Source organism: Tursiops truncatus, chromosome 6, assembly GCF_011762595.2.
Source record: "Tursiops truncatus isolate mTurTru1 chromosome 6, mTurTru1.mat.Y, whole genome shotgun sequence".
Classification (NCBI taxonomy): Eukaryota; Metazoa; Chordata; class Mammalia; order Artiodactyla; family Delphinidae; genus Tursiops; species Tursiops truncatus.
In genome coordinates this window covers 110,174,054-110,190,182 of record NC_047039.1, presented here as the reverse complement: position 1 = coordinate 110,190,182, position 16,129 = coordinate 110,174,054, and the positions used below count along the sequence as shown (strand labels likewise).

At 57.9% G+C, this 16,129-nt stretch overlaps 1 protein-coding gene across 1 annotated transcript in view; it reads left to right on the top strand.

Moving 5' to 3' along the window:
* Nucleotides 1-6,166: 6,166 nt before the first annotated feature.
* The window catches only part of FIBCD1 (fibrinogen C domain containing 1), a 34,839-nt gene continuing 24,876 nt past the window's right edge, over nt 6,167-16,129 (top strand). Inside the window, exons 1-2 of the mRNA XM_033858862.2 lie at nt 6,167-6,662; nt 7,271-7,383. Of these exons, the coding sequence (XP_033714753.1) occupies nt 7,312-7,383 (72 nt within the window). The 5' untranslated portion in view covers nt 6,167-6,662; nt 7,271-7,311. The remainder of the gene's footprint in view (nt 6,663-7,270; nt 7,384-16,129) is intronic.

Here is a 16,129-nt window from a genome sequence, read left to right as displayed (position 1 = left end):
ATGGCGATGGAAATCGGAGCGCTGGTTACCTCGGGCCATGGCGGGTGGGCGGTGCGTCGGGGGAGGGCCGTGAGGGAACTTTCTAGGCTGATGGAAATGACAGGTGTGGTGGCCGAAATTCACCACACTCTACCCTCGAGATCTGTGCATTTTATCATATGTAAATTAGACTTTATTCTTTTAAGTTAAAAAAGGTAAATAGGCATGAGAGGAGAAGGGACTTTCCAATAATACGGTAGACTAGATGCCTACAACAGAAGAGCCTACAAAGGTTGGATATGATGTCACAAATATCTTTTAAATGTGCAGCTAAACTGAAAAAAAAAAAAAGGAGATCAACAGTGGCCAGAAACCAAAAGGTGGCAGGGAACCTGCAGGGAGATGGGCAGAGAGTAGGAAAAATTCCAGCTTTGGGGGAAGGGAAGAGAACAAGGAAAAAGTTTCCACTTTTTTTTTTTTTTTTAATTGGAGTATAGTTGCTTTACAATGTGTGTAAAAGCTTCCACTTTAGGGACTTCCCTGGTGGTGCAGTGGTTAAGAATCCACCTGCCAGTGTGGGGGACACAGGTTCGAGCCCCGGTCCGGGAAGATCCCACATGCCGCGGAGTAACGAAACCCGTGCACCACAACTACCGAGCCTGTGCTCTAGAGCCCGGGAGCCACAACCAGTGAGCCCATGTGCCTAGAGCCCGTGCTCCACAAGAGAAGCCACCACAATGAGAAGCCTGTGCTCCACGAGGAAGAGTAGCCCCCGCTCGCCGCAACTAGAGAAAGCCTGCGTGCGGCAACGAAGACCCAATACAGCCAAAAATAAATTTAAAATAAATAATTTTTTTAAAAAAAGTTTCCACTTTAGACTAAAAACTACAGGTCTGTTCTCATGAAGATTTGGGGTTTGAATTCATTCTACATGCAGGGTGAGAACTTAAAGTAGCCCTGAGTTCAGAGCATCCTCAGGTGCCCGGTGGAAACAAAAGCCATTCTTCTAGGGAAGGACAAATTCTCATCCCAGAACACACCGGATTCCCAAAAATAAAGCTCTAACAAAGAAGGAACACACAATCCAAAATTACAAAACACACGGGGAAACAATCACCATGAGTGAGAGTTGGCAGACATAGTGACCGACAGGATTAACACTGCGGGAACTCGAATGGTGGATCCAGTATCTTACAGCACACAGAAAGCAATAGAAAACAAGTCACGCCATTTTGGAAAGTCTGGCCGCTTGTAAGTTGGGATTTTTGTTTGGTTGGTTGATTTTTGTTGGCTGCAAGATTTTTGTTCTCCACGCCCAGTTCCTTTCATTCAACAACAAGCACTGGGAACCCAAGCTTTCGCTGCATAGGGAATTCAGCAGCTGTGGGTTCTGGAGAAGTGGGCTCTGGGGCCAAATTGCAGAGCTCAAATTCAAGCTGTGATGTTTATCAGATGCGTAACCTTGAGCAAGGTACTTGGCCTTCACGTACTTAGTTGTGAGATGGCGTAAGAAGTAAGAGCATCTGCCTCTTAGGTTCTTGGGAGGGTTTCAGTGAGAAAATCCAAGTCACCTGCATGGTGCCTGGCACAGTGGGCATTCAGTAAAACGGCACTTATCCTGATTCCTCTAAAATGAAAACGGAAACGGCTCCAGTTCAGGTCACCTGCTGGTCGGATTTCCTGCTTGGCCTGAATTCTGGACCTCTGTAGCATCCCTCCCCTGCCCTCCCATAGCTGGACCTTTGGACCTTTGGACCTTTCTTTCACCTCGCCTTGCGCTGACCTCGGCGGGGGCGGGGCCCACTCCCTCCTTTTCCCCCAAAGCCTTGCGAACACAGGCTGTTGCGCAGAGCAGACTCTTACCAAAGACCGGGGGGTAACAGATGGGATCTCCTGCAGCACCGCATGGAAACCACAAACCTGCCTCTCGTATTCATAACCGCGATGGGGTCCCCAGGCCAGCCTCCTCCCGAGGTCCCCATCCGGTTGGGTGGGCTTCAACCTCTCCCTCTCTTGTTCCCTCTGCCTCCCTTCTCCCTCCCTCACGGCCCCTCCCCTTCCAGCTGCTTCTGCCAAAACCACATTTCTCCCTGGGTTTCTAGCCTCCCTCCTGGGTCCTGCCCTCCCCTCCCTGGCCAAGCCTGAGCCTCAGCTTTTCACACCCAAATATTCCATCAGGATGTTCTGCTGAATAAAAAGCCAGAACTGTGCCTCCAGCTTTTAAAATAACAGTGTTCCTGTCCTGCTCCATGTTTCCAGGGCACTGATTATGTCTCGGAGACCCATGGGGAGGTCCCATCTCGCCCCTTCTGCCTGAGTTATCCCTCTCCCGGGTTCCAGACGCAGCCTTGAGGGCCCAGCCTTGGCACGCGTTTCTCTGGTTCCCTCCGAAGGGCACGCCGCAGAGATGCCACACACAGAATCCCAGTGGACTCGGGGTGCAGACCCACCGGCCCGTGCACAGCTCATCAACGCCAAGACCTCACACACTCACACACGCACGTTCTCTCCATACTAATTCTCGCCTTTGATCGCGGCCCCTAGTCTGTCATCGCCACTCAGTGTTGACAAAGCAAAATACAAAATAGAAAGAAAGAAATCCGCCCTGTCACTTGGAATGTCCCTACACCCACCGGGCTTGGCAGTCCCCACTCCCGCCCCCGCCTTTGTATTATGGGTTTATGTCAAGGTATGTTGGATGCTAAATTAAATGTCAGCGCACTGTACGTTTCTGGCTCCAGCCGCAGAAAATGAGGAGCTGGCATTGGAGACCATCCAGTTGTTCCTCTCCCCGTGCCTAACCGTGAGGGGTGACAAGCCTATTGAATCATTGCACAGTAGCTTTCCATGCCACGGGAAGCCAAGATAAATTTATTTTTAATGATAAATGTGACTGTCAGAGTTAAGTTGAGACAGCTTTTCAGTGAGAGTCGAGTGCCCTCGGCAGCGTGGGGAAGAGGCTGGGTGGACGAAGGCCAGTGGTCCCAACAACCCTGCCAGCCGGTCCCTGGGGCCCCATGAGACAAAAGTATTCAACACTCAGCCCACTTTCACTGAGCTCCACGTTCACTGGTCTCAGGCCCAGCTCTAGCCAACCAAAAGGATGGAGGCAGGGGAGAAAGGGAGATACACTCCAGCAGTGCAGAGCCCTGGGTTCAGATTCTGGTCCCATTAGTTGCTGTGTGATCTTGGCCAAGTTACTTAACCTCTCTGAGCTTCAGTTGCCTCATCTATAAAATGGGAATATTAATAACACCCACAGGTTTTTGGTGAGGATTACATGAAATAAGATATATTGCTGGGGCTTCCCTGGTGGCACAGTGGTTGAGAGTCCGCCTGCTGATGCAGGGGACATGGGTTCATGCCCCGGTCCGGGAGGATCCCACATGCCCCGGAGCGGCTGGGCCCGTGAGCCATGGCCGCTGAGCCTGCGCGTCCGGAGCCTGTGCTCCGCAACGGGAGAGGCCACAACAGTGAGAGGCCCGCGTACCACAGAAAAAAAACAAAACAAAAAAACCCAAAAAACAAAAAAAGAGATATATTGCTAATGAATGGTACACAGAACATGAAAAATGCTTCCTGGAAAGTAGCTATTATTTACATCATTTTACTAAGAGCACTCTTACCCAAGTTATGTAACTTACCATTTGGAGTCAGTTTTGTCATCCATAAAATGAGGATACCAATAGCTCTTGTTTATGAGGGTGGTTGGGAGGATACAGCGTGCCTGGCACAGGGCTGAGTGTAGGGAAGATGGGCAACGGATCACAGCCAGTCAAACAGAAGTAACCTGGATGCTGTCACCCAGCGTCTCTGGACACTCTCTCATCTTCCTTTCCACCTTCCTCATGTCGGCATGTCTCACTGCCTGCCCTGTACCCACTGCCTGCTAAGGGGGGTGCCCTGCGTCAGGATCCCACAGCCATGCCCTCCTTTGGACTACGGTGGGCACCTGACCAAGGACAGCTGTCTTCGGCCGGCTAATGACCTATGATGGATATGTCCCGGCTCCAAGGGATAAGCAGGTCGAATCACAGCCCGTCTCTCTGGAATTTAAACTAAAAATCCCAGACGAGAATTTTCTGTTGGTGGGGCCATCACACCTAGGTGGCCACGGGCAGGAAAGACAAGAACACGGGGAATCGGTGAGCCAGAGGGAGAAGGGTGAGTGGATGCGCAGGGAGTGGGCGGTTGGGGCGCCAGAGCAGCCTGGGGGGTCCTGGGTTCCGGATCCCCTGAGGTCCTGGCTGGTTCCTGGAATGCCCTGTCTTGGGCTGGCTGGAAAGCCCTGATCCCACTCTATCCCGCTGAGCACACGTGGGCTGATCCCTGGGGCTCTGTGGACACCAACTTTGTCCAAAGGAAATCAGAGGGCGGGGCACTGTCCCCTCTGCGGGGTCAGCTGCACTTTTGCTCACTGAGATCTCCTTGGGCCGCTGAACAGGGGGGCCTCTCCCCTCCCCAAGACACCACCCCAAGCGTGTCAGGTGAGGGCAGTGTGTAAGGCGCTGAGCAAACGCCTGCAGGCTCCTGGCAGAGCTGCGCCAGGGCTGACTGTTCTTCTGGGGGGCTGAGCAGGGGCCTCATCACAGAGGGGGTGATGGGTGAAGACCACGACACATGCACTCACCACAGCCCCGCGGGCAGGAAAGTGAGGAGTCTACGACCGAGCACGTGAGACAGCCTGACAGCAAACAGTGCCAGGAGGAGCCGCTAGGTGGCCCCCGCTTAGCTGTCCTAACCGCCCTTCTGCAGGCCTGGGAGGCGATGCTCCAGCCAGCGGCCTCCGGTTGGCACCTACCCGTGCAGGCTGCTGTCGCTCTCCATCCTCTGCCTTTGCTTTTTGGCTTCACAAAATGCCTTCCCCCCAACATGCAGCTGTCCCCACCTTCACAGCCTGGCTCACACCCCTCCTTCTCCAGGACGCCTTCCCTGCCCACCCAGAGCAGATACCCTGAAACTCTTTCGGTCCTTAGTATCCCTCCCAACACTTAGAATCTCAGTTCAGGGTCCCCCCAGGGTGGTCTTCTGTCTGTGCATAGACACGTCTGGAGTTTACATCCTCTCCCCAAACTGGAATCGATTTGCAGTCCCATCCTCATGCCTACAAACCTCACAGTTCCTCCATTTAGAAGGGGGAGATTGTGATTTCTTATTCAATGAGAAAATTGAGGCTTGGAGAAGACAGGAAATCTGCCCAGGTCATAGTGGGAAAGTTGCCCAGGTGTTTCAATGCACCATCTCTCAGAACTTCACGAGAGCCCTTCTGAAGAACGTGCTGTTAACTTTTTAGCATCCATGGGGAAACTGAGGCTCAGAGGCACAGCTGATTGCCCAAGGCCATCTGGCCCGGGCCCTGTGCTTTCCACTACACCCCTCTGCCCAAGCCTGATGGCCCAAGCCATCACCTGCCAATCCACAGGAAAGGCCTCCGGGGAGATATGCCATTCAGAAAGAGCCATGGGGCCAGGACTCCAACCCGGGTCCCCTGACTCCCAGCTAGTGCCGTGGGGCCCACTCCGGGTCGCTGGGCTGCCTCCCTTGGGGCAGAGGGGGTGGGGCAGCAGGTGAGGCCGGCAGGCAGCCCTGGAAGGAAGAGGAGGCTGGGGACAAACAGCTGGCAGGTTGTGAACCCAGCTTCTGTGGGTGAGTGACAGTCTGCTTAGGTGGCAAGGGGCAGGGGGTGCCCCGGACCCCCAGCCCCAGGTAGTCTGCTGCATCCGTGAGGGGCCGGGAGAGGGAAGAAGATGGGGCGACAGACTGGCAGCCGGCAGGAGAGAGACGAAGATGGTGCCAGGGAACAGCGTGGCGGGCCAAGGCGCCCTGGGAGCCGGGAAACAGCTTTGGGGAGAAGCGGGGGGCAGGGAATAGGGGGGTCTATTCTGAAGCTGGGGGAGCAGAAGATAAGGGGCCGCAGAGAGGGACGGGCGTGGCAGTCGGTCAGGCCTCCGAGGCGGCCCGGGGAGGGGGCGGCCCGTCAGGAACGCGGCGTCGGGTCGTGTGGGCGCCTCCCGGTCAGAAGCCACAATGGCAGCTCGTTAACAGCGCAAATTAAGGACTTTGTCAATTACCTCTGAAGGCTGCACCGGGCGGATTAAATGCTTTTAAAAGTGCTGCCAATGGAAAGGGGCGACTAAGAAACCTCTCCCGGCACAAATCCCTCCTCTACCGGGCAGAGGAGGAGGCGGGGGCTGAGGCAGCACGGGGCGCGCCCGGCAAACGCGGGCGATCGGCCGGGAGCGCGGCAGAGCGCGGAGCCGCTGGTACTCGAGACCGCGGCGCCGGCGGCTGCCGCGGCGGCGGAGACCCCCATTCAGCCCGCGGGCCGCCTGGGCTGGGAGGCGTCGGGCCGGCTCACCGTCCGCGAGCGCCGGGACCCAGGTCTACCGACTGTGGCCGAAGCGCCCCCAGAGCCGGCTCGCGGGTCGGGGTCCGGAGGGGGCGGTCCCTGGTGGCTGGAGACTCCGGGACTGGGCGCACTGGCCCCGGGGTCCGGACTCAGACCTCGGAGACCGGCAGGGGACGCACGCCGGCCGGCCCACACCCCAGGCCCAGCCCGGGTCTCAGGGTGAGCCCAGCGCCCTGAGGGGGCCAGGAGGAGCGCGGCGCCGCTCCTCAGACACGCCCGACGGCCCATCCCGGGCGCCCACGGGGCCCGCCCGGCGCCGCACCCCCCGCGCACGGTGAGTTGGCGAGGGTCCGGCCCGGGAGGAAGTTTGCGAGGAGGCGGCCCCAGGGGCTCTCGGGCCCCTCCGGAGCCGGCGAGGGCCTGGCTGCCCGCGGCTGTTTACTGCCCTCCGGGCTGGGCCCGGGGGTCTGGGCCGGTCTGCCTGCTCTCTATTAGGCTTTGGGGAGGTGGAGTTTATCGCCGTCCGCAGTGTGTGCGTGTGTGTCAGAGGGAGACCGGGCTCGGAGCAATAAAAGGCAAAGAGAGTACGAGACAAAAAAGACACGGAGATTGAGAAGGAGGAAGGGAGGAGGGAGGAGGGAGGAGGGAGGCGGGAAGAGGGAGAGGAGCGCGCAGGGGGAGGCGCGGGAGGCGGGAGCGGGGACGGCGCGCAGCGCGAGCGGCGGGCAGGCGGCTGGCTGCCGGCGGCTCTCGCGCTTCCGCTCCCGCTGTCGCCCGCACACACCCGCGCACACGCCGGCAGGCACACACACTCGCACACCCGCACACGCACGCCCGCTGGCCCGGGCCGCCCCGGCGCTGGGCACCGAGGCGGGAAGCCGGCGAGCAGAACGCGCCCCTCGTCCGAGCCCGCGCCCACGTCGGCGCCTTTGCGCTCCGCAGCGGCGCGCCTCGCCCGGCGTCCCCACCAGTCCTGCCGGAAGATGGTCAACGACCGGTGGAAGACCGTGGGCGGCGCTTCCCAACTTGAGGACCGGCCGCGCGACAAGCCGCAGGTACGCGCGGCCCGGATCGTGGGGACATGGGGCGGTGGGCGAGGCAGTGGCCTCTCTGGCCTGCGGGCTGGGCACCCGGGCTGGAGTTTGGGGCGTACCCCCGTGAGGCTCGACAGGCCCGGGTTGGGGCGGGCACCCTCCTCTCCTCCTCCTCTATAGGAGGCTTGAACTTGAGGTTCGGGCTGTGGATGGGGGCGGCACCCCTGCAGAAGCCCCTTTGCTCCACAACGGACTCAGGTGCACATCTGCGCAGAAGCAGTAGGGGACCTACGGAGTTTACAGTGTCACCGGCCCTTAAGTGTGAGTCTCCGTTTCCTCACCTCTACAATGGGCATCTGAACCACTAAAGTATTCACCCTGAGCACCCCCTGTGCTAGGCGGCTGGCATGCGCCCCATCACCCCCATCTCCTCTGAATCCTCACACTTTAGCCAGCCGACCCCCGACCCCATACAGTAGAGAATCAATAAATATTTGCCTCATGTGAGAACCCTGGATATTGTGATTCTCCAGCTTTAAGACAAGGAAAGTAAGACTCAGCGAGGGTTGCTTCTGCCCGAGGCTATGCAGCTCTGCTGGGATTTGAACCTGGATCCTTGGGCTCCAGGTCTGTTCATTCCACCCTTCTTGCTGCCTCTTCAGGGGCAGTGGAGGGTGCCCAGGGCTGTGGCCTGGAAGGGGGTGAGGGCAGAGCTCCAGGGCTGGCCAGAGAGGGGGCTGGAGATGGGAAGCTGAATGGAGGGGCAGCCCTGAGGCTGCCCCAGGCTGGGCTGCCAAGGGACTGGGGCAGGCAGGCGAGATGAGGAGTCCGCTCGGCAAGGAGAGGAAATAATGGAGCTGCCCGTTTTAAATTTCAAATTTCTCCCAGACAGATGTCATTGGGGAAGGAACAGTTCTTGTTTGCAGTGGCAGGAAGGGGGTGGCAGGGGCGGGCCTTGGCGGCCCCTCACTCCCAGGAGCGGCAGCCTGCGCATTCTGTCTGGAGTGACACTGCCGTGGCATGCCTCCACACTTTGCAAAGCCCTTTCCCAACCGTCTGCACAATCTCACTTTCTGCAGCAGCCTGGGGGCTAGGCAGGGATGCACATGCCCACGTCACAGGGGGATGGTAGCTCAGAGAGGTCGAGGCCTGCACCCAAGTCACACAGCATGTTAGCAGGAGAGCAAAGATTCAAAGCCAGGTCTGACCCCAAGCCTCTCCCAATGCCTTCCCGGGCTGGTCTATTCCTCTGTTAAATCAGGTGCACACCCAAGCCAGCCCCAGACAAAAAGTCCTCTCCTGCTGGGATCTGACTTTCTCCCAGCTTAGCAAGAGCAGTCTTACCTCCTCGACTTGTTCAAGCCATCTCCAGCCTGGCCCGCTGTCCCTTCCCGTTAGTTTCCTTACAGGTACTGGTTGCTTGTCATCTTGTCCTTTGCCAGCCTCTGGTCCCACACCAGACTGCCCATTTCCAAACCTTTGCTGTCTCATCTTCCCCCAAACACACACACACACACACACACACACACACACACACACACACACACTTCACTCAGGAAAATCCTACATATACTTCAAAACCTACTCAGATGCCACCTCCTCCAGGAAGCCCTCCCTGATGCCTGGTGGCTCTGCCTTGAAGTCCCAGCAGCATTTAGCCTGTGCTTCTCAGCTGCCTTTATCTCTCCCTGCCATGTTCCCTAGCCTTGAGTCCCTATTCCATCAGGAGCTCCCTGTGGACATGCACTCCTTCTGGGCCCCCATCCTGGGGTCTCCCCCTGAGTCCAGTCTCCTGTCCTTCCATGCAGCTCAGGTTGGGAGCTGAGGGATATTTGCTGAATTGAACTGCATGAAGCCCTGCCAGGAGGAACTGTGGGAGAGGAGCCAGCAAGTGCTGATGTGTCTCAAGGGGAGGTGGCTTCTAGGGGATCTATTTGAAATGTGGCTTTAAGGCCTCCTGGGTAGGCCCCAGCCTCTCCGCTGCTTCCTGGAAAATATATTCCAGCTGACACCAGGCCAGAGCCCAGCCGTCTGCCCCTTGGCATTGGAGGCTGCCGAGCGCTTGTGGTCCTAGAGGCCTGGGCCAGTATCAAGCACCACTTCCCCACTCCACTCCTTTGGTGATCCAGCATATAGACAGGCTGCCCTGTGCTAGCTCCAGGCTTGCCTGAAGATTCAGATACGAGACCAGGCCTTTCCTGTGCCCACTGTTGGAAGAGAGAACCTCACCTGCCCTAGTTCTCTTGGGCCTGGCCTTCTCTCCTCCTCTGCTTCTCCAATAGTTTCATCTTGACTATTGACATGCTGTGTGACTCTGGGTAAGTTACTCCCCCTCTCTGAGTCTGGGCTTTACCATCTGCAAAACAGGAAGAGCAATCCCTGCTTCCTCCTCACTTCACAAGGGCTGTTAACGAGGGCCGAGTGAAATACTGGTGTGCTTTGCAAACTGTAAAGCTCCGTGCACCCTTGAGGAGCGTTGCTCTTAAAGTAGCCTGTCCCTTTTTACAGGCTGTCAGCGTCCCGATCCCCCCTTTGCCCACCAGGGAAAGCAACTTGACCACCCAGTTCCCTCCAGAAGGGCCTGGCTGAGGTTCTTTAACAGGGCACTTCCTCCAGAAAAGACGCCAGTGCCACACTCTTGAGTGCCAGCTGGGTTCATTTGCAGATCTCTCCTTTCTTAGTCAAACCACCCTGGGAGGTTGGCGGCAGGAACGATCAACCCATTTGACAGACGAGGAAACTGAGGCTAAGAGAGCCGCAGCCAGGACTCGAACCTGGGTCCTCTAGGGTGGCCGATGAGCCTTATTGGGAAGATGCAGGGAGAGACGCTGACTGCCCTTGACTCAGCTCACTCAGGCATATTATGTAATTCCCAAGGAGAGGGCTCCAGCGCCCAGTGTGTGATCCCAGGGCATGCGCGGCACCCAGTGCCATTGAAGGGCCTGCATCCAAGTGTTGCTGTTTCAGGGACAGCCTTAGGCCGGCTCTGTCCCAGGCCTGTCTGGCCTCAGCTCCTCATTGGCTGGGTGACGTTGGACAAGGTGCCAACTTCGTGAGAACGTCCCTTCTCCCCTTGCAGAATGAAGGGGCTCTCACAGCCTTAGGGCAGGAGATTACGGTGGAATATTTGCCAGGAGTTTGGAGTTGCTCAGATAAAAGGATCTAGAAATAGACATGATTCTCCTAGTCTTGGAGTGTGGGGCAGGAAGTCACTCTGTAACCTTCTCCCCTGTTGCGGGGAAGGGAGGGCTTTTTTCTGAGCAGTCCCTGAGTCAAGCCACTCCACAGGGAGGTCGACCTCTGAACTATCCCAGGCCATGTCTCCTAATATTTTCAAAACTTTGAAAAATATTCCAGAAAGGAAAAAAAAATTCTCGTTGGGAAGTTCTTCTTGATGTCTAACCTAAAGCCTGCTGCATTTAATTCACTCAGTGACTATTTATAGAGTCCCTGCTTCATCTAGGAGACGTAGCTGTGAACCTGTGCCTCGGGAGCTTAGAGTCTCATGGGAGGGACAAACTCACATCGTGGGATTATTACAAACCACGATGGGCACTAAAAAGGAAACAATACACGCCTCTGTTGTCTTGTTGCCTGGGGTTTGGGCTGAGGTCACTGTGCCTGGGTTGAGAGAGAAGGAGGGTGAAGTAAGTGAAGAACAGGGGCTACAAGTCAAGGACTCCTTCCTTCTCCTATTTCCTGCGCCCCTCCTCTGGCCACGGGCTGCCCCACGGAGCTCACCCGCTAGCCCAGTGGTGTGGCTGTGATGGGGAGGCCAGGAGGCCAGGGGAGGCCAGGGGTGGGAGTGCAGAGACCACTTCCCCGGGGAGGTGATGCTTAAGCTGAGCAGCATTTGCCAGATCTGTGCTCCAGGGACACCAAGGTGTGTTGGGGGAAATGACAGAAGCCAGGCAGGTGCAGAGAACCACCAGGCGGAGGCTGGAGGAGGGCAGCTATAGCTGAGGCTGGTATGGGGGAGGCGGGGTGGGACCTGCTCCTGGGCCTCCGCAGCCCTGGAGGGGTCTGAGCACGAGTGTCCTGGGCCCTTTGCCATCAGGAGCGTCCCTGGCCGCCGGGTGGGGAATTGGTTGGCGGGGCCGGGAGGAGGCAGGGGGGCTAACGAGGAGATGGTTGTGGTGATGTAGAAGCAGATAACGGGGCTTGGACCAGGGCAGGGCTGGGGGCGTGGGGACAGAGGGGACCAGGGGATTAGAGGAGGTGGAGTGGACAGAGCCAGGTGCTGGCTGAGCGCGGGGGTGAGGGAGGGGAGCACAGGGAGGTTTTGGAGGGGGCGGCTGGTGAGGCTGGTACCATCCCCGGGTGGGAATCGCAGGAGGGCTCAGGTGTGGGGTGGAGTGAGCCTGGTTTGGGGCTCCGTGGGCTGGAGGCCTGGAGCTGTGGGGGGTGGGGAGGGTGAGCAAGACCCTCACAAGAAACACCTGGAGACCCTCCCGCATCTGAAACGGACCCGAAGCTGAGTGCTGTCGGGGGAGTGACCGAGCTTGGGTGGCTTGGAGCCTCCGGGAGGGGGCAGATGTGAGCCGCTCCCAGACCCTTCTCTTTGTCCCCTAGAACACCTCTGGCCACTCCCCCCAGGGCCTTCCCGGTGGCCTGAGGCTTCAGATGGCCCTCAGCATAGGTCACATTAAGAGGCAGGACAGGGCTTCCCTGGTGGTGCAGTGGTTAGGAATCCGCCTGCCAAGGCAGGGGACACGGGTTCGAGCCCTGGTCCGGGAAGATCCCACATGCCGCGGAGCAGCTAAGCCCGTGCACCACAACTACTGAGCCTGTGCTCTAGAGCCTGCGAGCCACAACTACTGAGCACGCGTGCCTAGAGCCTGTGCTGCGCAACAAGAGAAGCCACCGCAATGAGAAGCCCGCGCACCGCAACGAAGACCCAAGACAGCCAAAATTAAATAAATAAAATAAATGAATTTATTAAAAAAAAAAAAAGAGGCAGGACAGGGCACTCTTCCTCAGGGCTCATAGAACAAGTCCCAAGTCTTTGGGACCCCAGAGTTTTGAGCAGAACATCCAGCTCCTCATTTTAAGGGGTCTCTGGGATCCCCCTTCTGCCAGGGTCAGGGGATCAGAGTCCAGCCCAGGTCAGGAGTCATTTGCCTGGCCGTGGGAGCAGATGTGGGCTCCTGGGGAGAGGCGAGGAAGACTTCCCCAGGGGCTCTAGGCTGGGCAGGGGCTGGGCTGCCTGCCCCCTACATGATCCATGAGCCCATGTGCAGCTCTGAGTCCCTGCTGGGCCCAGAGCACACACCACGTCCCCCCTGGATTTCCCAGTCCACAGCCGCACAGTGTGTTTCTGCCACGATGAACAGCCATGCTGCCAGTGGCTGGGGTGTGCCTAGGAGATGGGGGGCTGGGAGCAGCCTTGCCTGGCCTCCCCCGGGGGGAGACTTTCTTCTTCCCCCTTTGGTACAAGGAGTGTAGTCTCAGCCTACCCAGGGGACCACGACCCAGCTTCCTTAAAAAGCAAAGAAGAAGAGGGGGTGCGGGCTGGGCGGAGCACGGTGGCCGTGAGCCTCTTCCTCCAGAGCTCTCCTGGCCTCCGCCAGACCCCATGGCCACCTCTGGAGGCTGGGAACTCGGAGGAGGCAGCTGGGACGGACGCCACCCCTCCACCGAGGCAGCTCTGGGGCTTCCTGCCCCCCACCTCCCCGGGCACGAGCCCATCTTGTCCTCCCCTTGGCTGGGACTTCCCGGGCAGCCTTGGACCGGGGGCCAGCACGGGGGCTCACACAGGGGACAAGACCACACCTCTCCAGCCGGGAGCTCACACGGGTGTTTAGTACCAGCAGTGGGTCTCAGACCCTGGTTCCTCTGAGGCTCACCGCCTGGGATACCTTCCCGATCTCCAGGCACCTTGCCCCTGAGAGGCGGGGGCCCTGTGTGCATCCTCCCGCCTCCCGCAGATCCCAGGGGTGTGGGCACCCAGTCTTCCCCAGCCCAGGGCTGATGAGTAAGCGCCAGACCCCCGCACGCTCCGCTGGGCTGCTCACGCCTGAAGCCCCCCCTTAGCATCTCGGGCAGATTTCTTTGCAAGGCACGTAAGCGGCAGCCTATAAAAGCGAACAGCACTTCATGTTTAAGGTGATCTCTGAAGACTGATTCTCCTCTGCTGAGTGGCCTGTTTTATCTCCAGGCTCGTCGTCCCCCTGCCCCTCAGGGGACACCTTGTAGCCTTCTCCAGCCCCTCCCCTCCCTTGTGCCTTCTGTCTTCCCGCCAGGGACCAAGGGCCTGGGTGGAAGTGGATGCCGAGAGGGCTGGGATCCCGGGACACAGGAGGGACGAGGCCGGCCACTCTGCCTCGCCAGCTGGGGACCTTAATGCTCTTCAGTGGAGGACGTCGCTCAGAGCAGCTCGGGGCAAGGTGTCTCCCAGCGGACTCCGGGAGGAGCCTGACAGGGACTCACTTGCTGACACAGGGTTTGTCTCTCAAACCCCAGTCACACTTCTGGCAGAGGCGGGAATGGGGTCAGATGGCTCAGCAAACAGTCTCGGCACAGATGGGCGATTCCAGAGTCACACGGGCCTGGGTTCAAATGCTGGCTCTACCGCTTGCCTCCCATGTGACCTTGGGCAAGGGTCTTCTCTCTCTGAGCTTCAGTTTTCCCATCTGCAGAATGAATCCAGCCACAGCAGGGGGGTGTTGGAGGTTTCAGTGGCAGGAACACCGTACGCACTCAAGGATGAGCGGTGATAAGGCAGTGCCTGCCCGTGTGGAACGTGCTGACCCGCAGTGACAGGGATGGGGCGGCCTGGAGGTGGCCTTCATTCTCTGCCAGGCCATCCCAGGTGGGCACAGGGCTCAGCGTGGAGGTTATGGCCTCTGCCCTGCCAAGCACCATAGGTCCCAGGGCCTTTGCCTCCTCCCCAAGCCAGCAGGGTCACAGAGAAATGACCTGGTCCATCTGTCTGTCCCTCCGTCAGTCCAACAACCAGCCGCTCTGCGCCTTTTGTGGGGTGGAGGGGCTCATGGTCTAGGGCAGGTTTCCTGGACCTGGGCATTGCGGGTCCCCAAGTCCCAGATTTCCTTGTATCCACAGCTTTCATCAAATCCCCAAGTCCCCAAGGGGATCCGTGCCCCCAAAGAGGGTAAGAATCACAGTCTACGGGACATGCGTTCCCTCAGGGCAGGGCTGGGGTGATTTTCCCTCCTTGTCCCCCAGTCAGGGACTGGCTTGGAGCCTGGCTCACGGGGACCCCGAGGAATATTGAACGGGTGTTTGAGTGAATGAATGAAGTCAAATTGGTAAATGCCACCGTGGGGGGAGGGAGGGCTGTGGGAACACCGAGGGAGAGCCCCACACAAATCGGGAGAAGGGCTGAGGAAACAGTCCTGGAAGAGGTGACATCCAGCTGAGGCCTGAAGGAAGAGATCAAGTTTAGGCCGGTGGAAGAGAAGCAGAGGAAGCGGATGTCTCGGGCTGGGGGAGCAGCCTGTGCAGAGCTGACGACACCTTAGGGTCTGGCTGGAGTAAATCGCGTAGGTGTGGGGAGCCCAGGATGGATGTGCCCCCCGGGCCTGGGCAGGGGTGGAGAGGCTTCCCCACTGCAGCGACAGGCTAAGGAATCCTCTCCCTCATGTTGCCAACAACACAGACCCCCTCCTTCTTCCTCCTCTGGTGCCAAGTAGGAGATTCAGGAGTGACTTGTAGAATTTGAATTTATGGAAAAGAAGCTGTTTGCTCTACCATATTTTATCATAGTAAGACGCGGGATGTAAGAGGCTATTTTATATATCACCGAGAGGGAAAGGAAAGTTGTCAATTACAATTGTAAGATTCCCCCCAAACGTCGGAGACGTTAAAATGCGAAGGGAAAAAAAATAAAACAGGGAAGGTACGTCCTAGCATCAGTGACACAGAAATAGCACTTTGGGTGGAAAATAAAAAACCCAACACCTCCAGATGCTCTGTGCACATTGATCATGAGATAGAAGAAGCCGCTAATATTTATTGCCTAAACACAGCATGACAGGCACGGCTCCAAGTGCTTTAATCCGTTTAAAGATGTGTCTTGGATTCAGAAAGTTGAAAATGTGGGGGAAATTCAGTGGTAGGAGATGCCTGGCCCTGGGGAGGAGGCAGGAGGCTGAGGGTCCAGTCTGAGCTCTGCTTCTAATCTGCTGTGTGACTGTGGGCAAGCCCCTGGCCCTCTCTGGGCCTCAGTCTCTCCGTGTGTCCAATGCTCAGTGATCGCTTTGCAAGCTCCTTTTGGGCCATGCGTGATTCGGTCCAGCGAGTCTGGATTTGCTATACATCATGGTGCCTCCTTTAATTACAAGCTGCACTGGGTTCCAGCTTCCTTTGTACTTAGTCCCTACTGGGTCTGGGGGGTGGAGGGGGTGCTTTGTGAAGAGGTGGGGGGAGGAGGAGGAAGGAGAGGAAAGGGGGAGGGGAGATGCTCAGGTGGCCACCCTCTGCCTGGGGACTTGTGGCAGCCTCGTGCGCCTGCAACGGCCTCAGGACTCAGGATGTGGGTGCTCTGGGTTGAAAGGGACCTTCAGTGACGGGCGCCCGTGACCCCAAGGCACTCATTCTGCTGAGACAGCGCAGTGATTTGTAGCATCGCTGCTGTCACTGTTACAGCTCTCTTCCTGAGTCTGCACAGCAGGTACCTGCATATGGGGTGGGCATGTCATTATTGCCCCCATTTTACAGATGAGGACAACAAGGCTCGGGGGGGTGAAGTCCCTCACCCAAGGTCACCCCGCAGGAAATGACAGCTTGGGGACCTGAGTCCAGCCCG